The sequence below is a fragment of the Lissotriton vulgaris genome, chromosome 3_1 (genome assembly GCF_964263255.1).
Source record: "Lissotriton vulgaris chromosome 3_1, aLisVul1.2, whole genome shotgun sequence".
In the NCBI taxonomy this organism is placed as follows: domain Eukaryota; kingdom Metazoa; phylum Chordata; class Amphibia; order Caudata; family Salamandridae; genus Lissotriton; species Lissotriton vulgaris.
The window spans coordinates 630300570-630322369 of NC_141689.1; the positions used below are offsets into that span (position 1 = coordinate 630300570).

The following is a 21800-nucleotide window of genomic DNA, read 5'->3' on the forward strand; positions in this document are numbered from 1 at the left end:
CTAGAAGATTACAGAAAATACACGATACTACAGCATGGAGAGAAAAATTGGGAAAATAAAGGACCAAGGTACACCTAAGAAATCCGTAAATTCAAGTAAAAGTGCCACAATAGCGGAACAAAGCACTAGAATTAGTCTTTGACCCCCAGGTAGGTAATAAACTTTTGGCCCCTTGGTGGGGTGCAAGCAAAGCACCAGAATGTCACAAGAGGGTAAATATACAAATCACTAAAGATGTATGCAGTACCAAAACTACCACAGAATGGCAGAAGTATAAACAGGGCTCGAAAAATCCAAAAAATGGTACTAGTCCTGCAGGACTAGTACTTAAAAAATGTCCCCGACCTAACTGCAACCTACTTGACCTCCGTCTCTGAAAGTGGAGCAAATGTGACAAGATAACAAGATTTAAAGGCATCTGTATTGCTCATTAAATTTGTGAGCCATAAAAATGCCTTTAAATCTTGTTATCTTGTCACATTTGTTCCATTTTCACAGATAGAGGACAAAAGTTTGTTTGTTTTCCTACTCGCCAGAAAGGGCGAGTAGGACCTAAAAACACCTTGACCATGTTAAATTTAGCTCGACTATGCGAGTGGTCGAGTTGAATTTTCGAGCCCTGATAAATTCTTGCGCACTAGCATTGCCAAAGAAGAGAAGTGTGCGAATCACTGATGTATGACCAGCATTTAAGCTGACAAAAGTGTGCGGGTCACTGTACGTAAATGATGCGCAATACATTGGCAAAGAAAATAAGTGTGCAAATCATTGATGGATAACCCACCAAGAGGGAGAGTAGCCACCAAAAGAAACTGCTAAGGAGAGGTGCATACAAAAAAAACACTCTTGAAGAAGTGGTGTGCGGGTCACTGAAGAAAGGACACCTCAGAGGGTCTGGTCAATAAGTGTGCAAGTCACTGAAATATGACCCACACCGGTGAAATGTAATGACTGTAGATTAGCCCCACAACAGTTACCGGGAAATTGTCCACAAAGCTCAGCTTAAGAAGGGTACTGCTTAGACTGTAGCACACTCCCTAGACTGCAGTACGCTCCCCCTCTGGTGTGTTTCCTCCTTGCCATGGAGGACCGCCCTCAACCACGCACATGCAGCGGAAAGCCTGGAGAACCCGTCCACAGCCAGGAAAGGCGAAGGCCTGGCAGACGGGCAAACTTCAACAAAGGAGGAAGCATGAAACACCTCGGCGAGGGGACGAGAAAGGCAGCACTCCGGAAGGTCGAGTGGCTGATGGAGAATGAGGATCAAGTAAAAAGGAAAAACAGTACCTTAGGTTGTGGTCGGTAATGACCAGAAACACAGACCAGCTAGCTGAGACATCAACGGAGTATAGTCAGAAGAAGAAGAGACCATGGCATCCGCCCCATTTCGCAGATCGTCGCCAGTGTTACACTGGATTCATAAGTAAGTGGGAAATCACTTTATTCTGGTCTCCACTCTCCGCCACACCAACACCTCACGAAAGGCTCGAAGAGAACTCCAACATTCTATTGTCACCTCCAGCTAAAATGCTTGAACGTACCACAAGAGAGAGAGAGAAGGGGTGTAAAGAACGGAAAAGCTGAGAGGAAAGTTATCATGGATTATATATAGAAAAACATAGAAGGGGAAAACTTTAAGCAGAATAATTACAACAGTTTACAAGGCAGGCATCATCCAATGCAGTACAATCAGAAAGAGCAGAGCATCTCTGGGTTACGGTAATACATGTAACCGTTATTTCAAATAACAATCCCATCATGACGGTATCCCATGATAAGACCACCACCTCCCCCATAGTTTTTTATGTTTTTGAGGACAACCTCATGCCTCATATATCGTTTTTTCATAGTTGTATCAAGGGGGTGAAGGTTGCCTTTTAAAGGCGGACAACATCTCTTTTGGCTTCCAGACAGGCCACCCCTATAAAGATCTTCTCTGAGCGTGATCCCCCTCAGTTCCTGCAGGAGACCTAGCAGTGCCATGAGGCGTGCCTTATTTTTAATCATGTTTATTCTGTCTCTTGTGGATTTATCGTACAGTTTGCAAGCCCGTAGTTTACTTGCTTTGTTGTGCCCATCATAATAGCACTGTTTGGTTTTGAGTAAATATTCAGCATTGACTACATCTAATGGCCCTCACCTATTCCCTAACAGTATCTGTTTCTGCCACAATTTCGGTGAATTTGTCTGTTTATGCACTCTTTGTAAATCCTTAATCCGGGACTTTAATTGAGTGTGTTTCTGTTTTCTCTCTATATTAAGCCACACAACATGCAGCATAAGCTGGCCTTGCACTAGAGCTTTTAGAAAATCCCACTCAGCCTACTAAAGCCTCATTGTTATCTGCAAGGAACTTTGTAATGCATTTGCTACCTGATTTACGCACCTCCATATTGTATAGCAATGCATCTTTCAATTTCCATCTCCTGCTTGAAGACTGTAGGGTTGTCTCAGGATAATGGATATTAGAGACCTATGTCTGTTGACATTACTTTCTGGGACATCAAGCTTGTCACAAGGAAGTGACCTAATTGCGCATATGTCTTACAATCTTGTGAGTAATGTGTAAAGTGTATGTCTGAGGGGCGGTCCTTGGACCAAATATCTACAATGCTTAGTTGCTAATCACGCTGTAGCGTCAACCTAGATTGTCCTATTTATTGTGCTGATATGTCCCCATTTTCATCCACAACTATGTTTAAATCACCACCAACAATAATGTCTCCATGTGTTACCTGTAAGAGTTCTTCTATTAACTTCTTGATATAGGGTCCTTGACATGTGTATGACCATAAAAAGAGATGACCGAGAAAGTATTCTACCATGCCCATGTGTCCCAATGCCAGACCACCTCCCCAGGAAATCTCAACCAGTAGAACTGCTACTATTACTGTTTTGTGAGTTCCAGAGCCAAAATTCTTTTAGGGCAACAGACTCGACTTCAGTCTCTTCCAGTTCTTTTTGACTAGATTGGTCTCTTGTAATATTTATTTATTTATTTATTTATTTATAGTGTTTTGTATAGCGCGGACAAGACCCGTGGGTATCAGAGCGCTTAACAAGGAAAGAATTACATATAGAGATAATAAAAGCAGTACTAACAACAAGAGAATAGTGAGGTAGAAGGCAATATACTGTATGGACGAGATTAAATATATATATTCATAATGACTGTGCAATTAGCATTATATGGCGAGCAAGGCTTGGCTTGTGTCATGGTAACAAACCATGCTCGTTGAGGTAGGGTTATAAGGCGTTCCAGTGCATATCAAGTATAATAAGTATAAATAAATCAAGTGCGGTAGAAGGTATATAGTATGATTGTGACATATAGTTAAGGTTCCACATATATGGATAAATAAATCAAGTGAGATAGAAGTTATATAGTATGACTGTGAGATATAGTTAAAGTTCACACATATATGAGGTAGCAGTAATGTGTCAAGCCTTGGCTTGCGCACGGCATCAGTTCATTATCCGATGATGATCTTCCAATTTTCCATGAAGAGGGCGGCCCTCAGTTAGCGTAATTGATCATCCCAGTGATCCTTAGGTTTCTCTAAGTAGGGTATTTACTCATCAAGTGGCTCTTCAGTTCTCGTTTGAATGTTACTGTATTTTGAATCTTTCTGATGTTTGGAGGGAGTGAGTTCCAGATTCTGGGGGCAGCTCCGGAGAATGCTCGGTTGTAGGTCTTTCTCTTGTGGAAAAAGGCTGGTCGTAATAGCAAATCTTTTGCGCTTCTAGTTGTTCTGTTACCTCCTGAGAGCTTAAGTTTCTTGGCTAGGTATCTAGGCGTGTTGTAGTGAACCGCTTTGTGCGTAATACAGGCCATCTTCTTTTGAATTCTAGCCTCGTAAGGTAGCCAGTTTAGTGCTTTCAGGTGAGGAGATATGTGATTGAATTTCTTCGTTCCCGTAATGAGTCTCGCCGCTGCGTTGAGGCAGGCTTTTAGTGGTGCTGTGGATGTTTTTGGCAGGCCCGCTAATGTGGTGCAGCCGTATTCGATCCTCGAGATGACTAGTGATTGGATAGCCAGTTTTAGATCTGTCTCAGTGATAAAGGGTTTCAGTTTTCTTAAGTAATTCAAGTGCAAGCGGGCGCTCTTGGCCATTGAGTTAATATGGTTTTTCATGTCGAGGTTCTTATCTAGTGTAATTCCTAGTGATTTGGCTGAGTTAACTAGGGTCGGGGTGCAGTTTAGCGCTGTCACCAATTTAGTCCACTCTTTAACTTCAGATTGGCTCCTTGTCGGTGAGATTAGCAGGAATTCTGTTTTCTGGGCGTTTAGTTTCAGATGGTTCATTGTTAACCATCGCAAAGCACTCTTTAGTGTCTTGTTCATTAAGTCAATGTCCTCAAGGGAGGCGATCTTTATGTATAATTGCGTGTCGTCCGCATACATATGATAGGATACCTGTGATTTTTTAAGGATCTCCGTGAGAGGTTCTACATATAAGTTGAATAGATCTGGGGATAGCGTAGAGCCTTGTGGGACCCCGATTGCGTTGGGGCTCGGGGAAGAGATTGCTTGGTTAACCAGGAATCGCTGAGTCCTGTTCTGTAGGAAAGAATTGAACCATTTCAGCACGTTTCCAGACAAACCCATCCTGTCTTGTAGTCTGGTCATTAGCACTTCGTGCTTTACCGTATCAAATGCTGATGATAGGTCTAGGAGGATCAGTAGGCAAGATTGATTTCGGTCTAGGGCTTGTAGGGCGTCATCGACAATGTGCAGGATCGCAGTTTCAGTACTGTGCCCTGTTCTGAAACCTGATTGGCAATCATCCAGTAGCGACAATTTAGCGATGTGTTGACTTAGTTGGCCCTGCACGCATTTCTCAATGAGTTTAGCCAGTAGAGGGATGTTGGTCACTGGTCGATAGTTGTTCGGGTCTGTAGCATCAGCTGTCGGTTTTTTGAGGATGGGCATCACCTGCCCTGTTTTTAGACAGTCAGGGAGGGTTCCTTGTGCAAGTGAGGCGTTTATTATCTCGGTCCAGATTGGAACTAGAGTGTGGCTGATTTCTCTTACACACTTTCCTGGTAATGGGTCTTGAAAGTGGTTGTTCGGTCTAAGTTCCGCCAGCGTTCTGGCGATCTTTTCCTGGTCGTATAGTTCAAATGTGTCCCATTTTGCCTTATTTTTAGTTTGGAGGCTCTCTGGTGAGATATTGGACTCGTTACTAGGTGGAGGCAGTGTCTTAAGGTTAGTTGCTGCAATTGTGAGTTCATCTTCAAGCAATTTAGATTTTTCCGTGAAAAATGAGGAGAATTCCTCGCAGCTTATGGGAGTTTTTGTATTCTCTAAAACCGTTTTGGCTAGTTTATTTGACTGTTGTTTTAAAATCTCGAAGAGTTTTCGTGGTCTGTTTATGGCACTGTCCAATTCAGCTCTGATAAATTCTTTTTTGGAGTTGATTATTTTTTTGTTGTATTCTTTTCTTGTTTTTCTGAGTGCTTTCAGCTCAGAGGAGGAGGGATGTTGTCTCCACCTCCTTTCGGCCATTCTCAGTTTGCGCCGGTCCTCATTCAATGATTCATTAAACCAAGGATTTTTTGGTTTCTCTGATACCTTTTTCAGTTTTTGGGGCATGGTGTCATTGACGATATTACCGATCGAGGTTATGTAGTGATCCGTCAGCTCATTGACATTTTGCTTATTGTTGGGTGGCTTCAGGTCTTTCTCACACCTTTCAACCAGTAGTTCAGTGTTAGCCTCTTTTGTGTCTCGGATCAGTTTCTTGAGCTTGCGTGGTTGCACGGTCCTGCCCTTTGTCATTGTAGGTATCGTGAATGTTATGATGTGATGGTCAGACCAGTCACATGGGTCTATAGCAAGGATAGATGTCTCATCCTTTCTTGAGATAATCCAGTCTAAGGTCGCTCCTTGTGAGTGAGTGGGTTGGTTGCAAGCTTGTACAAGTTTTAGCTCATTGAGGAAGTCTTTAAGCGAATTGACCAGTTTATCACCGCCGTCATTCCAATGGAGGTTAAAGTCACCTAGGAATATGTTATTGGCGTCCGAGTTAGAGTTGGTCGTTATGATCTCCATCAGTTGTTCTGTGAACTTAGCGTTCTCTCCTGGTGGGTGGTAGAATGTATGCAGTTTGCAGCTTTGATTCTTTGGTGTTCTCACATTAATACCAAGGTATTCACAGAATTCTAAGGGGTCAGATTGGAAATGGCAGACCTCGATCTCCGACCGGTGAATGCAAGCTATGCCTCTGAGGTTCCGTGACAATTGTAAGTGATGCTTTCGACTCGCACGAATATGGTCGAGTCTGGTATCTACGAACCGCAAATGACGAGTTTAGTGGGTGTGCGCAGTTTCGCTGTGCTAACCTAAACCGTTCGTTTGTTACGTGGGTTTTTCATCTGTACCCACGGGTTCCATCTTAGATACGGCATCCATTTTGTTTCTTGCCCTCAAGTAGCCAGCGAACGGACGTTGTCCGTTTCGCGACCCTGGGATTCCCAAGACATCCGCGGAAGACACATGTCCTTTGAAAGTGTCTTTATGACGAGGGGGATGATACTGTAAGGCAGATGGCCCCGCTCGAGGCTCATCTTGCCGTGCCGGTCTATTGTCTCAGCCGTGCATCTCATTAGGCACGTCCCTTTGATGCCTGTAGCTCGTGTTTCCTGATACCTCCCCTTTTACACCCTTTTCGATCTCCCCACTGTTTCCATCTTCCTCTGCACCTGCCCTTGTTCCTTCTTCGATCTGTTTTACTGCCGATTGGAATGTACTAATGGTGGGAAGATGGGTTTTTACAGTTGGGAACCGCCAAATGTTTCCGCACTTATGCCCCGGACCTCGAATTTATCAAAGTGACCAAAGTGACCCCTCTCGGGGATAATTATGGGAACCGAGTTGTAAACCTTTGTGTACCATGTAACCCTATGGGAGAAATCTGTATAAAAGGAGCGATCCACAGTAGCAATTTGAAGCAGTCTCCTCGAACTTACACTCGTTGTACTTCCTGTGACTTCTGTGTTCCCTGCAGTAAATAAACCTCGAATGTTTGACGCCGAAGGAAGTGTCCCGTGTCTCTGTCATTCGTACGCCGGAGCAGGTTACCCACGAAGGTTTCAGGTGTTGTCCCCTGGCACCGCTGGGTCTTAAATAACCCAGTCCTTCAGTTGGCGCCAAACGTGGGGCTGCATCAGTGGTACCGGTCCAAGCCCGACGATCGTGAGGAACTTCGTGTGAAATCTCCGAGGGAAGGTGCACTCCGCTTCATCGATCCTGTTGTCGAAACAAGTGGCCCGACGACTTTTCCCGCGAAGATTCCCGCCTCCTGACGGCTGCGACGGACTGCTGCCCTGACTGTAGACCTGTTTTGGCGCCTGGCGTAGACCTTGGTATAGCGAGACGATTGACGGGCCTTCCTGGTGACACCATCGATCTTTGAGTTAAGTATTTGTGGGTCGCTCCCAGAGTTCTTGGTTGTGGTTGCTTAGTTGTTGCATGGTTCCATTGCATTTGTGGTTCTTGGTACTTTGTTGTGATATTTGACGACTGCAGCCGCCAAAGACCGAGGGTTGTTGCTCTTTGCAGGGACTTGGTAAATCCCGTAACCCTTGACGTTTGTGGAACTCGGCTAGTGTGCAAGATGCCTGGTCGCAGTACTCTGTTTAGTTGTTTCAGACGTTGTGGTACGGATTCCCGACCGGAGGACTCTTGTCCGATACCTCCGGTTGGAACTCCAACTTATGAGCTCTACAGTAAGCACGGGCTAGGCCCGATTACTTTTAATGAATACTGGATTCGTTACACCAAAAAAGATGGTGCCCTTAGTTGGCCACCTCATGGTAGTTTTGAGACCACGATCTTAGATAATCTTGAGGCTAAATTGTTTGAGAAAAAGTCAAGGCCGGCCATGTTTGATGCCTTTCGGTTGTGGCGTAAAGAAGCCCGACAGAAAGAGATCAGACAGACTAAACGCAATCAGAGAGACGGTGTTGCTACTATTGTAAAGAAAGCAGAGCAGTTTCAGCGTGATAAGGAGGATAAGGAAAAGGAAGTTTTTGACAGGCTTCAGCGTATGACTATAGCTAAATGTTATCCCGCTCTGCCAACGGAGTCAGATAAAAAGGAGGAATTAGTTGAGGATCCTTTAATGTCCTATCTTATGAAGTCACCACCTCCGTACGCACAGGGTACCGCAGCTCCTGTGGTTCCCCCTGCTCCTGTACCTGCTCCTCAACCTGTTCTTCCGACTGTTCCTGCTCCCTTGCCTACTGTTGTTCCTACTGCTCCTCCGCCTGTACTTCCACATACTCCTTCTCCCACTACTGCTCCTATTTTACTTACTCCTGTTGCTCCTTCTGTTTCTACCTCTTCTCTCGTTAATCCCTTGTGCTATACTTCTCCATCTACTCGAAGTCGTACCTCTCCGGTTGCGGCTAGCTTCTTCAATTCTCTTGGCCCTGTTCTTGGGTCCGCTGGTTCGGACGGTCCTCAAAGACGTAGTCAGCTTCCCGGTAACAGGGAACGTGCTGCGTTATATAACATGGCGATGGGTTGGATGACGTACCCTCTTAGAAATCCTCCACGTGCTGTACTTGATACGTTCTGTCAATTTAATGTACCGACACAGAGGTACGTGTTCGAAGAAATGTGCAAGGTTCTGCGCGACCAGATATCGGCCGATGCATCTGACGATGTGTTGACCGCTTTGTCTGATCTACAGCTTCAGTTCTCGAGCGGAATGATAGTGGATACCAACGTTCGACGCGCTGTTGAGCGGTTGTTATCTTTCCGTCCCTCTCCGATACCTCAGGCCTTGTTCGTTGAGGATGTTGAGAGACAGTTAGATCCGTCTGGTCAGTACCCCATGCGTGAAGTTCCACCAGTGTGGATGCCAGGTGATCCTAATGCTAACCCCATTATTCTACCGTATTTCCAGAGAGTATGGATACATCTCCCATGGAAAAGATCAGAAGTTTTACAGGTGAAGCAATCTTTGCCTGACCCTCGCAAGAATCCTGCAGGGTATTATAAGGAATTGTCGCAGCTCGTAGATGCTACGGTGATGAATCTTGCCGATATCGATATGTTGTTTGGTAATGTTGTACCGCAACCGGTATGGGCTAAGATACGTCAGGAAAATCATGCAAACGAATTAGGTGGAGATTGGGCAGCTCTTATTGCGGCAGACGCACCACAAACTGGCGGGGCTAAGCCTGAACAGCTTATTGCTGCTCTACCTCAGAGAATAATTACCTTAATGAAAACGCTTATGCCAGCTATGAGGGTGAACTGGGACAAGTTGTCAGCTTGCAGGCAGAAGAAAGACGAGAGTGTCTCCGATTTCTTTACAAGATTTGAGGAGGCATTCATCGACCATAGTGGTCAAGATATGAGCACGGAGGGTGGTCAACGGTTGTTTGTGGATAAATTTGTCTCTAACTTATTGCCCGACTTGAGCAATAAATTAAAAAATTCTGAGAGCGCGTGGCCCGTCTCTACATCTGATCAAATATTGGCTACGGCACAGTATTACGAAAACAGAGAAAAAGAAGAGAACGACCGCGCTGATAAAAAGACGAAAGAACTTAAAACCAAAGTGTTGTTGCAGCAGGCCTATCCTCCGCGTTCGAATCAGAATGCTTCTCAGCAAAATAGATCGCAGTCGCAATCGAATAGGTCGCAACCTCGAAATGACTCCTCTTCCCAAAGATCTTCGTTAGCGTACAATCAGTGTGCCTATTGTAGACAGGAGGGTCATTTAAAATTCAACTGTCCTGTTCTAAACGATCGTAATAGTGGTAACTCATCTAGAGGAGGTCGTGGTGGTTCTCAGCAGACATCACGTGGTAGGGGTCGTGGTGTTCAAAATGATCGTTCAGATAACTCATCAAATTCCGATAACTGTTTTGACCAACGTGGATCATCGCAAGGACGATCTGCGCAGTACAATGTAGATGATTATTACGTCGATCAGGGAACTGACGACAGTAATTACTAGGACAGCCATAGACAAGGAGAGGGAGTGGTATCAGTTCCGGTTGATCAGAGAGGGCCTTATGTCGCAGTTGCTACATCGGGCGTCGTTGAGCCTTTTCTGTTGGACACTGGTGCAGCGAAAAGTTCCATGATGCATTCGAAACTCCCTGGCGCACCTTTCTCTGGCTTAACAAATGTTTCCGTTGGATTCTCTGGCGCCCCCGTTAGCAATCCAGTTTCGCGCCCTTTGCCCCTTACAATTGGGCCTCGTGAGCTTCAAGCTCCGTTGATTTTAACTACTGGTTGTGGTGAAAATCTTTTGGGCCTGGATTTGCTAAAACGTTTGTATGCAACTTTGTATTGTTCTCCTGCGGGTGTAAAGCTTACGTTAGGTGAGAGGGTTGTCTCTCCTATGTACTTGTCTCTCGATAAGCTTCCACCGGAATTGAGTTCTCTTCCTGCATCTTTGTGGGCCACAGGTCCCAATGATGTGGGCCTGCTTGACATCTCCCCTTATGTTGTTCAGCTGAAATCTGATGTACGATTGCCACGTATTCCCCAGTATCGAATCTCTCTTGATGGTGAACGAGCACTGTTAGCGATCATCTATGATCTGATCGAGAAAGATGTTATTGAAGAAACGCGGGGAAACGTGTGCAACAGCCCTGTACTGCCCATTCTAAAACGCACTGATCCTTCAAAACCGCCTGTTTATCGTTTTGTCATCGATTTACGGAAAGTAAATAAAATTGTGATTCCTCAGTTCCCTGTTGTGCCTGACATCACGGCGCTACTGACTCTGATTCCAGCTTCTGCATCTTGGTTTTCGGTGATCGATTTGAAGAATGCTTTCTTTAGCATTCCGATTGCCGAAGAAAGCAGAGACCTTTTCGGTTTCTCTCTTGGTGGTCGCAGCTTCCGGTTTAAACGTGCTCCTCAGGGCTACTGTGAGAGTCCATCGATTTACAGTCAAGCCTTGAAGGGTCAACTGGATGCGTTTACGTTGCCGGCTGGTGCGGCCTTAATCCAATATGTCGATGACTTATTGGTGGCTGCAGATACTCAGGACATTTGCAAAATTGCTACGGTTTCGTTGCTGCAACATCTCTGTGACTTACATCACAAGGTGTCACCTTCTAAACTCCAATATTGTTGTCAAGAAGTAACCTATCTAGGTCACTTATTGTCAAAGGAGGGAAGGCGGTTGACCCCAGAGAGAATTGCAGCAATTGCGCGAATGACTGTGCCAACAACCCAAAGAGATGTGCGTGCCTTTCTAGGTATCACGTCGTATTGCAGGCAATGGATTCCAAATTTTTCACTGCTAGCGAAACCATTGGTGGCTCTTACGTGTAAGGATGTTTCAACTCCTTTACCATGGACGGAAGAATGTCAGAAAAGTTTTTCTGAACTGCGTGACGCATTGTGTTCGGCTCCTGTGTTAGGTACCCCTGACTACAGTAAGCCGTTTACATTGTATGTTCACGAGAGGGAAGGTTGTGCTTTGAGTGTCTTAACGCAACCTTTTGGTGGTAAGCAACGTCCATGTGCATATTTTTCATCGACCTTGGACCCGGTAGCTAGAGCATTGCCGAGTTGCTTGAGAGCAACAGCGGCAGCCGCGGTGTCCATCCGACAATCAGCAGGATTGGTCATGGATAATATGCTTACGGTGATGGTTCCGCATGCGGTCGACACTCTTTTGAATCGTACGAAAACTCAGCACTTGACGAGTGCGAGGTTGTCTGGGTACGAGTTGACGCTGTTGGCAAGTCATATTCAGATAAAATGTTGCAATGTTCTGAACCCGGCGACTTTGTTACCAATTAGCACAGAGTCAGATGAAATAGCAGAACATGACTGTTATTTGAGGACTGAAGAGGAAATAAAAGGTCGAGTGGACCTTAAAAACACTCCTTTGGAAAATCCAGATGGAACTTTGTATGTGGATGGTTCATGTTTTAAATTGCCGAATGGTGATGTGACTACTGCGCATGCTGTTGTAACTTTGAATACTGTCGTGGAAACTGCGAGATTGAATCAGAACTCTGCCCAGGCTGCAGAGCTGATCGCTCTAACTAGAGCGTGTGTGTTGGCGAAAGGGAAACGAGTGAATGTGTTTACCGACAGCCAATATGCTTTTGGCGTCGCCCATAGCTTTGGACGATTGTGGAGAGAGAGAGGTTTTATGACGTCGCATGGTACGAAGATTCAGCATGGACAGCTTGTGAATGATCTTTTGGATGCACTTACGTTGCCTAAGCAGGTAGCGATTGTTAAATGTAGTGCACATCGTAAGGTGACGGATGATGTTGGTCGTGGTAATGCATTTGCGGATGAGTTTGCTAAGGAGACTGCCCGGAACCTTAGCACTAGAATGTATGTGACGAGTTCGGTTAGGTGGCCTACAGAGACTAGTATGTGTGAAGACACTATCGAGAGCGTGAAAGCAATTCAGAATGAGGCCACTGAGACTGAAAAAACGAAGTGGAAAGAAAGTACGGGAAAGTTGGATGAGAATGGTTGTTGGGTTGATTTGTCGGAACATAAGAGATGGATGTTGCCGGATGCGTATGTGCTAGCTGTTGTGACAATGGCACATGGGTTAGCACATATTAGTGTGAAAGGTATTTGTAAGTTGCTGTCCCATGTGTGGAAGAATGATGGTATCACGAAATGTGCTGAACGATTGGTTAAGAATTGTATGGTATGTATGTTGTACAATCCTGGTAAGGGAACCCCAACACCTCCTGGCCATTTTGCCCCCCCTTCATGTCCTTTTGAGGTGATTCAATTAGACTTCATCCATATGGAGCGATGCAATAACCTGAAATATGTTTTAGTTGTGGTTTGCGCGTTCTCCCGATGGATTGAAGCCTACCCTCTCAAAGACAATACTGCCCTGTCGACTGCGAAAATCCTACTGAAGGAATACTTTCCTCAGTATGGAATGCCTCGGATTGTATGGTCTGATAACGGAAGTGAGTTTGTGGGGAGTGTGATGAAGAGTGTGTGTAAGGGCCTTGGAATTAATCAAAAATTCCATAGCGCCAATCATCCCCAGTCAGCTGGTTTGGTTGAAGGGTATAACGGCACCCTTAAACTAAAGCTAGCGAAGATTCAGGCTACAACTGGTCTTTCATGGCCTGACGCTTTACCCTTAGCTTTACTGTCAACTAGGGCAACCGTACACTCCCGAGTAGGGCTTAGTCCCTATGAAATAGTGTTCGGTCGTCCTGCGAATGTCTGGGGGGTCCCTAGACCGGGTGTGTTCTCTAGTCTTGAGTATCCAATGTTGATTGACTATCTTCATGATCTGACTGCTAAACTGAGGTTAATTCACCAACAGGTTTACGAAGCATTGCCGACGCAGACGGAGGGTCCAGGCCACCAGCTCCAGCCCGGAGACTGGGTGGTAACGCGCAACTTTGCCCGTAAGAAGAATTTGGAACCCCGCTTCACTGGACCCTACCAAGTCCTCCTTGCCACGAGAACTGCCGTCCGTTTAGAAGGCCGAAAAAATTGGGTGCATGCCACCCATACGAAGAAAGTTCCTATACCCTTACCGGCAGACTCGTGGGTGAGGAGGGGCATTGCTTCAGCTGAATCCGAAGGATTGCCGGCGTTTGTACCTTTTAGCGACGCACAACCTGTCGGAGAATCCTCAGTGCAGCAGAAAGACATTGTTGAACATTTGCCACCAAAAGACTCAAGACCAGAACATTCGACTGATCAGCAGGACTCTGTTCCCTCATCGGATCCTTTGTTTGATGAACATACACGTCCTGGGAAAACTCGATACTTTTTGCGATCCAGCACTAAGGACAAATAAAAAGATTTCGTTTTGTCCCTTGACAATTGCATTTCCCGTTTTCCACGATCAGTCTGAACACCCGTATCATTGTAATAATTTTTGTATATATTGAGTTTCGTTCCATATGTATTTTTGCTTCCACAGCTGAGAGACATTTTGCATATACATTGTGGATAAAGGCCGTAGGGCCGCGCGTGTACTTCCTTCTGGTTAGTAGGTCTTGACGCTAGGTTAAGGACCGTCGGTTCCTGGGAACTCCTAGGGATTGACTACTGCTACACAGAACGAAGTGCGTCAAGAAACGTTGCGGACGGTCATAGGTGATGGCGTTTTCAAAGCTGATGGACTTGGAAGAAGCTCAGGCGCAAAGATTCAAACTGCAACAACTTATTCGTACCAAATGTTTTATGTTTCAGATGTTCGTATTGCTTTTGATTGTTTCTGCACTATTGGCGGGTGGGGTGTATTACATGATGTCGTACTTCTTACCTTCTGCCATACCTACTCCTACTTCTGACCCTAAACTTACCTCCACTGCATCCCCTCATTCTTTCCATATCCTACCCGAACACGAGCAGGCTAGACGTGCAGAATTCCGAAACAATTCCTTTATTCAGCTCCTTCATCAGCACCAGTTAGTGGTTAATACTACTAATTGTTGGGTGTGTGGGCTGATGCCACATACCACGGATAAGGGAATTCCATATCTGGTCTTACCGTATAGTTCCCAGGGTTCAGCTCGAGCATTCCAAACAATGTTTCGAAGCGCACTAGATTCTTACCCCAGTCGAGAGCCACGTTCTCCCTACTTTGGCCCTGGCTCGTATCATAAGCCTTTATCTATAGCGATAGAAGATTTAGATAGAGATATCTATGAGCCGTCGCTCATCCCAGAGGAAGAGGTACAAGCCTATAGGGTCCTGAGTAAGGTCGAGTATAGTGTGCTCACGAGTGAAAAACAGCTTAAAAGCTCGCCTCCGATATGGGTCGTACCCCACATTGGTAATTTTTGTCTAATGGGTCGTGGCCGAAGATCGAAAGCTCGACTTGGAGAGAGTGCTTGCACCGAGAATTACATTCTGCCGATGGTCTCGTCCCCTGTGTTTCTGGCTGCCAAGGGTACATACTTTGTCTGCCATGATCGTGCGTATGCATGGTTGCCCTCCGACTTCGTGGGCTCATGTTTTATCGCAAATCTGTTGCCCCCGACGTTCACTGTAGACGCAGACTATCACAAAACTAGAGTTGTGAGAGGCGTAATTAGCGAAGAGGACACTGCCGGTCAAGAGGCAGGAGACTTTTTCAAGGGTTTCCTCCCGTTTTGGGGGCCTATGGTTAATAGTAGGAACCTGAGACAGTTGACTCGAGTGGTGGAATCGACAGCTAATATTACTGCCAGTGCCCTTGGTAATATCACCACAGAACTTCAGGCGGAAAGGCTTATGACGTTACAAAACCGTATGGTTTTAGACGTGATCTTAGCAGATCGAGGTGGGGTATGTAAGGTCATCCATTCGAGCTGCTGTATTTTCATTCCAGATAACGCTCCGACCGTCTATCAAGCCATCTCAAAGTTGCATAAGATCTCTGAATCCATACACGTGAATGTAGGGGATTGGACGCTACTCGGGTGGTTTTGGGGCCTGATGTCGACTTGGGGTTGGAAGATTCTGATGATTATCGGAGTTGTTGTGGCGTTCCTGTTCACGTGTTGCCTTTGTGTGCAGTGTGGTCCTGCCTTATGTGGCCTCTGTGCTACAACGTGTATAAGACAGCCACCTGTTACCAAGGGGACTCGGTTGGACAGAGCTATGTTGCAGCAACATCTAGATGGTCTGATGAATATCGAGTATGATTCCGACTAGTGCTTGCCTACATGAGGGCAAAAGTAGCGTCTGAGGTTCCGTGACAATTGTAAGTGATGTTTTCGACTCGCACGAATATGGTCGAGTCTGGTATCTACGAACTGCAAATGACGAGTTTAGTGGGTGTGCGCAGTTTCGCTGTGCTAACCTAAACCGTTCGTTTGTTACGTGGGTTTTTCATCTGTACCCACGGGTTCCATCTTAGATACGGCATCCATTTTGTTTCTTGCCCTCAAGTAGCCAGCGAACGGACGTTGTCCGTTTCGCGACCCTGGGATTCCCAAGACATCCGCGGAAGACACATGTCCTTTGAAAGTGTCTTTATGACGAGGGGGATGATACTGTAAGGCAGATGGCCCCGCTCGAGGCTCATCTTGCCGTGCCGGTCTATTGTCTCAGCCGTGCATCTCATTAGGCACGTCCCTTTGATGCCTGTAGCTCGTGTTTCCTGATACCTCCCCTTTTACACCCTTTTCGATCTCCCCACTGTTTCCATCTTCCTCTGCACCTGTCCTTGTTCCTTCTTCGATCTGTTTTACTGCCGATTGGAATGTACTAATGGTGGGAAGATGGGTTTTTACAGTTGGGAACCGCCAAATGTTTCCGCACTTATGCCCCGGACCTCGAATGTATCAAAGTGACCAAAGTGACCCCTCTCGGGGATAATTATGGGAACCGAGTTGTAAACCTTTGTGTACCAAGTAACCCTATGGGAGAAATCTGTATAAAAGGAGCGATCCACAGTAGCAATTTGAAGCAGTCTCCTCGAACTTACACTCGTTGTACTTCCTGTGACTTCTGTGTTCCCTGCAGTAAATAAACCTCAAATCTTTGACGCCGAAGGAAGTGTCCCGTGTCTCTGTCATTCGTACGCCGGAGCAGGTTACCCACGAAGGTTTCAGGTGTTGTCCCCTGGCACCGCTGGGTCTTAAATAACCCAGTCCTTCAGCCTCCTCCCACATTCCTTGGTCTGTCTAGCCTGACGATGTTATATTGTGGCGGTATTAAGAGATCCATGGCAATACATATATGTCCACATTTTGTGGCATACATCGGGTTTTGAATAGCAAACTGCTTCTGTAGGGAGTTTAGAGCTTGCATCTTTAAGCTAATCATTTTACCCTCAAGGAGCCCCAGTTTTGTTGACATTGTCATACGCCTTTCAAAGAGTGCTGCTGGTATCCCTCCCTTTCTCCCTATTAATCCCCTGAACACCATAGACAACCACGTAACTGTGAACTAACATAATGTATCCAGTCCATCGATTACTCTGACTCTTACGGGACATGCCTTGATCCTTACAAAGACTAATGCAGATGCAAACCACTCCAGCCTTCCACTCCATCCACCACTTGCCCTATACTGGCATTGCTGTCAGTCCAAGCTCTCCACCTCTCTTGATTCATGATGGGTTCCAACAGTCGGCTGCTTTCTGCATCTCTTTGCGGCTGCATAGCGATGGAAGGCCTTGGAGAGCGACTCCCTAATTAGATTTTTTAAATTATTTTGTAAAATGTCTGCTTGCAAAGGTCTTAGGGCCCAATGTAGGTGGCCAAAATACCGGTCGGTAACGGTGAAATTCGGTATATTTCACTGTTACCGACTGGTATTTACGCATTCGTGATGTAGGGAAGGATTAGGTAATAAGGAATCCGTAAATACGGATTCCTTAATACCGATTCCTAATTGGCCTTGCATTTAAGGAATCGGTAATACCGATTCCTTAAATGCAATGTAGAATGTACATGAAAGAGTGCTTTTGGGCCTTAAGGAATCGGTAATTACCACCAACTTCAAGTTGGTGGTAATTACCGAATTCCTTTAAAAAAGCACTTTCTTGCTTTTTTTAAGTGCCATGTGGCACACATCCATGCCCTTAGGACATGCATGTGTGCCACATGTGCACACATGCACATTACAAGGGTGTAACAGGGTGTCCTTTGGACACCCTGGCACCCTCAAAATACTTCCCGGTATTACAGAATCGATAATACCGAATGTCTTCACATTCATTTCTATGGGCCTTCAAGCCCATAGGAATGAATGGGTAGGCATTCGTTATTACCGAATCTCAATTACCGGTATTTTTTACTGAATTCTTACCTACATCTGAAATACTGATTTCTAAATACCGAATCGGTAAAATTCTGTATTTAGAATTCGGTATTTCACTATTAACCTACATCGGGCCCTTAATCTTTGAAGGTGTTGTGTCACCAGTCTAAATTTATCTCTTTCCAGATGTGGAGAGATCACCTTAGATGTTTGTGCTTCTTTTCTATTTGGTGCAGTGAAATCTTCTGGCATCTGCAGGATAGAGATTGCTTCTCCCACTGATTTGGTTTGGTACGGCTGCTCTTGCCTGTCAAACACTATGCTGAATTGGGCCCCTGGCTGTAGGGCTGCTAATGGGCCTTTAGAATGTCAGTAATCGTGTTGAACTATCTGCATATTTGTTTGGTATTGCCAGGAGGTAATTATCTTATGGCCCTTAAAGACAATGTCACATCTTTTTCTTTGTGGCTTCCATAATCTTTTTTTTTTTTTATTTGGAATCAATGTAAGTTTGTTTTGTCTTAATACCACAGGCAAAATGCAAAACAAATCTTTTACATACACCTCATTGTTGCTGCTCTCTTCTTCTTGCGGGCCACCCTTATCTTTACACTACCTTTTCTTTATTTTTAGGTCGAGCCTAGAGCTAGCGTACATGCGCTGCTCTGCAAGACTTATTGTAGAGGAGTAGGTAATAGAAGCCCAACCCACTATCTGCACGTATTTGCCATTGGCTTGTGTCATTGTCCGTCCTAAATGCTGGCTTCTGATTTTATTCAATAGGCTTGTTTGTCCCTCCTTATTACCGCCGCCTCTACATTTGTCACCTCCCATGGCGACTGGCCCCATTACTTCGGCTGTTACACGGTACGTGTTATTTAGACTGTGAGCACTGTTTTCTTTAATGAGGGTCTCCTACTGCAGGCACAACATGCTTTGGTGCCTTCTTTTTTTCCCCGCCCTCCCGTTGTCGTGCCTTCTTCCCCTCCCGTTGACCATGCCTTTTCCCCCTCCCTTCGCCCGGCCTCCCTCCCATTGTCCGCAATGCCTACCATTTGCAGTGCAATAGGTCTCGCGTAAATGCGAGACCTATAGCATTGCAAATGCTTGTGTTTTTTATATCTTCTTGCTTTTTTTTGCACAATGCTAATCTATTCGTGCAAGTTCAACAGGTATTGTTTAAGAATCTCTTGCTCGTCTGATCTGTTATCTGTAGTTTCTTCTCTTAGAAAGACTCTAATCTCAAGATCCCCAAGCCTTGTCTGAATGGCTGCACTTCGGTTCTTAGCTCATATTTAAATAAACTAAATTCCTTTCTGAAACTTTTGAAGAGGATGTCCTTAACTTGCTTGGTGGCAGGTGCTTTCATATCTGTGTCGTGTTCTGAATAACCTTGGTAGCTCTGCAGTGCTCTTTTCCATTGCCAGTGTCTCAGCCGGAGGCCTTCACCAACAGGTCTTGTGCCCTCTCTTTTTTGCCAATGTTCCTGCCTTGGAATCTTCACATCGGATTCCTGGGCATAGCAAGGTAGTCCGCTATCACTTCACTATTTTAGGGCTGTACGCTAGCAGGTATGGTCTGGGCCTGCTATGCTCTGCCTATCTTTACTCTACTGCATGTCCTTTATGTAACTTAAGAAGTTGGCACTAAAGTGGTTGGACTGTTTGGACCGCAGCATCAGCATTACTCGCTTTCTCCTTACTTTTATGGATCCATTGTGCAATTAAAGGGGTATCTGGGGAGCAAGGTCTGGTTTCATGTACTGATTCTGTGCTGCCTGGCTTCCTTCAAGTTCCCCGTCTAGTCTCGGTGTGTGGCCTGAGAGCTATGTTGCAGGGACTCATTATCCCCAGAAGGAAAGCATGTAGTGCCAGTGGTCTCTCTTTTGCCTTCTCATATCACCCTTATGGATTGGCCGCTGACTAACTTCCTATTTGTACCCATTTCGCTCATCTGAGTCTTAGGTGGCATTGTGATTCTGGCGGTGCACGTTCACCCCTTTATCAAAATGCTTCTTCAGTCCTCACCCATGGGTCAATCCTTACAGTGCCAGGCGTTTGCAGTTTGGGTCAGTGGCTGGAGTCCAAGTGAGCTCTCTGCTGGTGTAAAGGCCTGTTTTCGCATCCTGCCAGGTCCTCTTGCTCCCCACAGCTTCTGATCGGAGTGGAGGTACTCCATAGGTATCACAGTCCTGCCCCCCTCAGTTGAGTCTGGTAGGGCTGCTGCAGACCTCAAGACTGTCTGCTATCTGCTCCCATATATTGCAGACAAGGGGCCATCATTTTCGGTCCTCATATGGGTCACAAACTGCTTCTCTGCTCACAATCTATCAACAATTGGCGGCATCTGAACAGCACAGGGGTCCTGCCTGTGGCGAAACATTTACCATTGCATGTTTGTGCTCTAGGGGCGTGGATTTTCAGGTTATCTGCCAGACGAAGGGGAGGAAAAGATGCTGTATCGCTCGCCATCTTTGTCACACCACTAGGTTCGTTTTTCTTTGCATTTAATAGAGTTTATTGCATCGTTATGGTTGCATTATGTAATGAAGGTAAAAACTTGTAAAAGTTTATACAAACAAAGAAAACGATATAAATTTGAACTAAAATTAAAAGGTCGGAAAAAATATTTCCAATAATTTCTATTTTTATAAATATGTATTATATATTTTTCAAAATGTTAATATTTGAAAATATATCTTTGTAAACAAAAAAATGTAGAGAAACTTTATTTTGTCAATTAAAAAAGTACCAGTACAAGGTCATTCATTGACAAAACATGAAAATTTAATTATCCAAATTGGAGTCAGATCCCGGTGTACTGTATTTTTCAAATTCATACAGAATTTAGTTAATACTGGGTAACACCCATATGAAGTCTATTGCAAACATCATCACCATTTGCTATCTTACACTGAGCTGTTTTAATCATTTAAACAAAATACTTTGTGACATGGAAACTTTATCCTGAAAAGTATAAAAAGGACGCATGCTTGTCAAGTGGCCGCAGAGCAGGAAGGATCAAGTAATTGGGTTGTGATTTATTGTAAACTATGATGTAATGCAGTGTTTTTGAATGTCTACTCTCTCATTTTTCTAATAATGGATCTTAATTTTCTCAGAAATATGCTGATTGCACGCATCTCATCGCAAAGAAAGTTTGTAAAAGTGAGAAATGGTTAGCAGCTTGTGCAGCAGGTAGGCCCACTGCTAAATATGTAAATTTGGATTCATTAGAATTTTTGTATTATAATGGCAACTAAGTAGCCAACGCTGGTATCCATGTTTAAAAAATGTTTGGTACTAATAACCACATACATTCATTGCTGCATATGTACTGGGAACACAACCATGTTCTTTATTCACTTTAATGAATGAAAGAAAATGTACTAATAAGAAAAGATACTTTGTCAAAGAATGACAAAGAATGTGTTTTTTAACGAGGTGATAAGTTCTACCTGTGTGAGATTTAATTGCAACCTCATCTCTGGCTTCCATAGGTGCATGAGCATGTGCTAGCTGAGGAAGTTGCAGCTAGTGTTAAGGAGAGGAATAGATTGAATATACAGCAACTCATGTTAACCTAACCATTTCTAGCTTTCACATGTTCAGGCTTGTGTTTTCAGTGCTTGATATTAACCACGATTTTTAGGTGATGTTTGACATGAATGACGAATGGGTTCTTTCAACTTGTCTGTTTATATTTAATGGGTTTATATGCTATGTTAGGTTTATTTGTAAAGCCCACTAGCACCCACAACGGGTAACCTGGCGTAGAGCAAGTGACTGTCCCTAGCCCTGCCTATGGTAGATTGGTTAATTAAAAAGACAGATTCTCGGCTTGTTGCGGAATTCAAGAAGAGGGGAGGAGGATTCGATGTGGAGTGGGATGTCATGCTATGTTTTAGAAGCATTGTAATGCCCATTCTCCTGTTCTTGTTTTATGAATGCTGTGGAAGTAGTAGTCCCGCGAAGTGGAGGTGACTGGGTGGTTGGTGGAAGGAGATGCAACTGTTCAGGTAGATGGGGCCTGAGTTGTGTAGTGCTGTGAATGAGTGTGTGAGGAGTGTAAAATGAGCGCATTTGTGTGTTGGGAGCCAGTAGAGCTCCCT

At 44.9% G+C, this 21800-nt stretch overlaps 1 protein-coding gene across 1 annotated transcript in view; it reads left to right on the forward strand.

Annotated features, from left to right (window-relative positions):
• SLF1 (SMC5/6 complex localization factor 1) overlaps window positions 1-21800 on the forward strand; it is a 754058-nt gene that overhangs the window by 68026 nt on the left and 664232 nt on the right. Inside the window, exon 3 of the mRNA XM_086960920.1 lies at window positions 20811-20886. Coding sequence (XP_086817046.1) covers window positions 20811-20886 — 76 coding nt within the window. The remainder of the gene's footprint in view (window positions 1-20810; window positions 20887-21800) is intronic.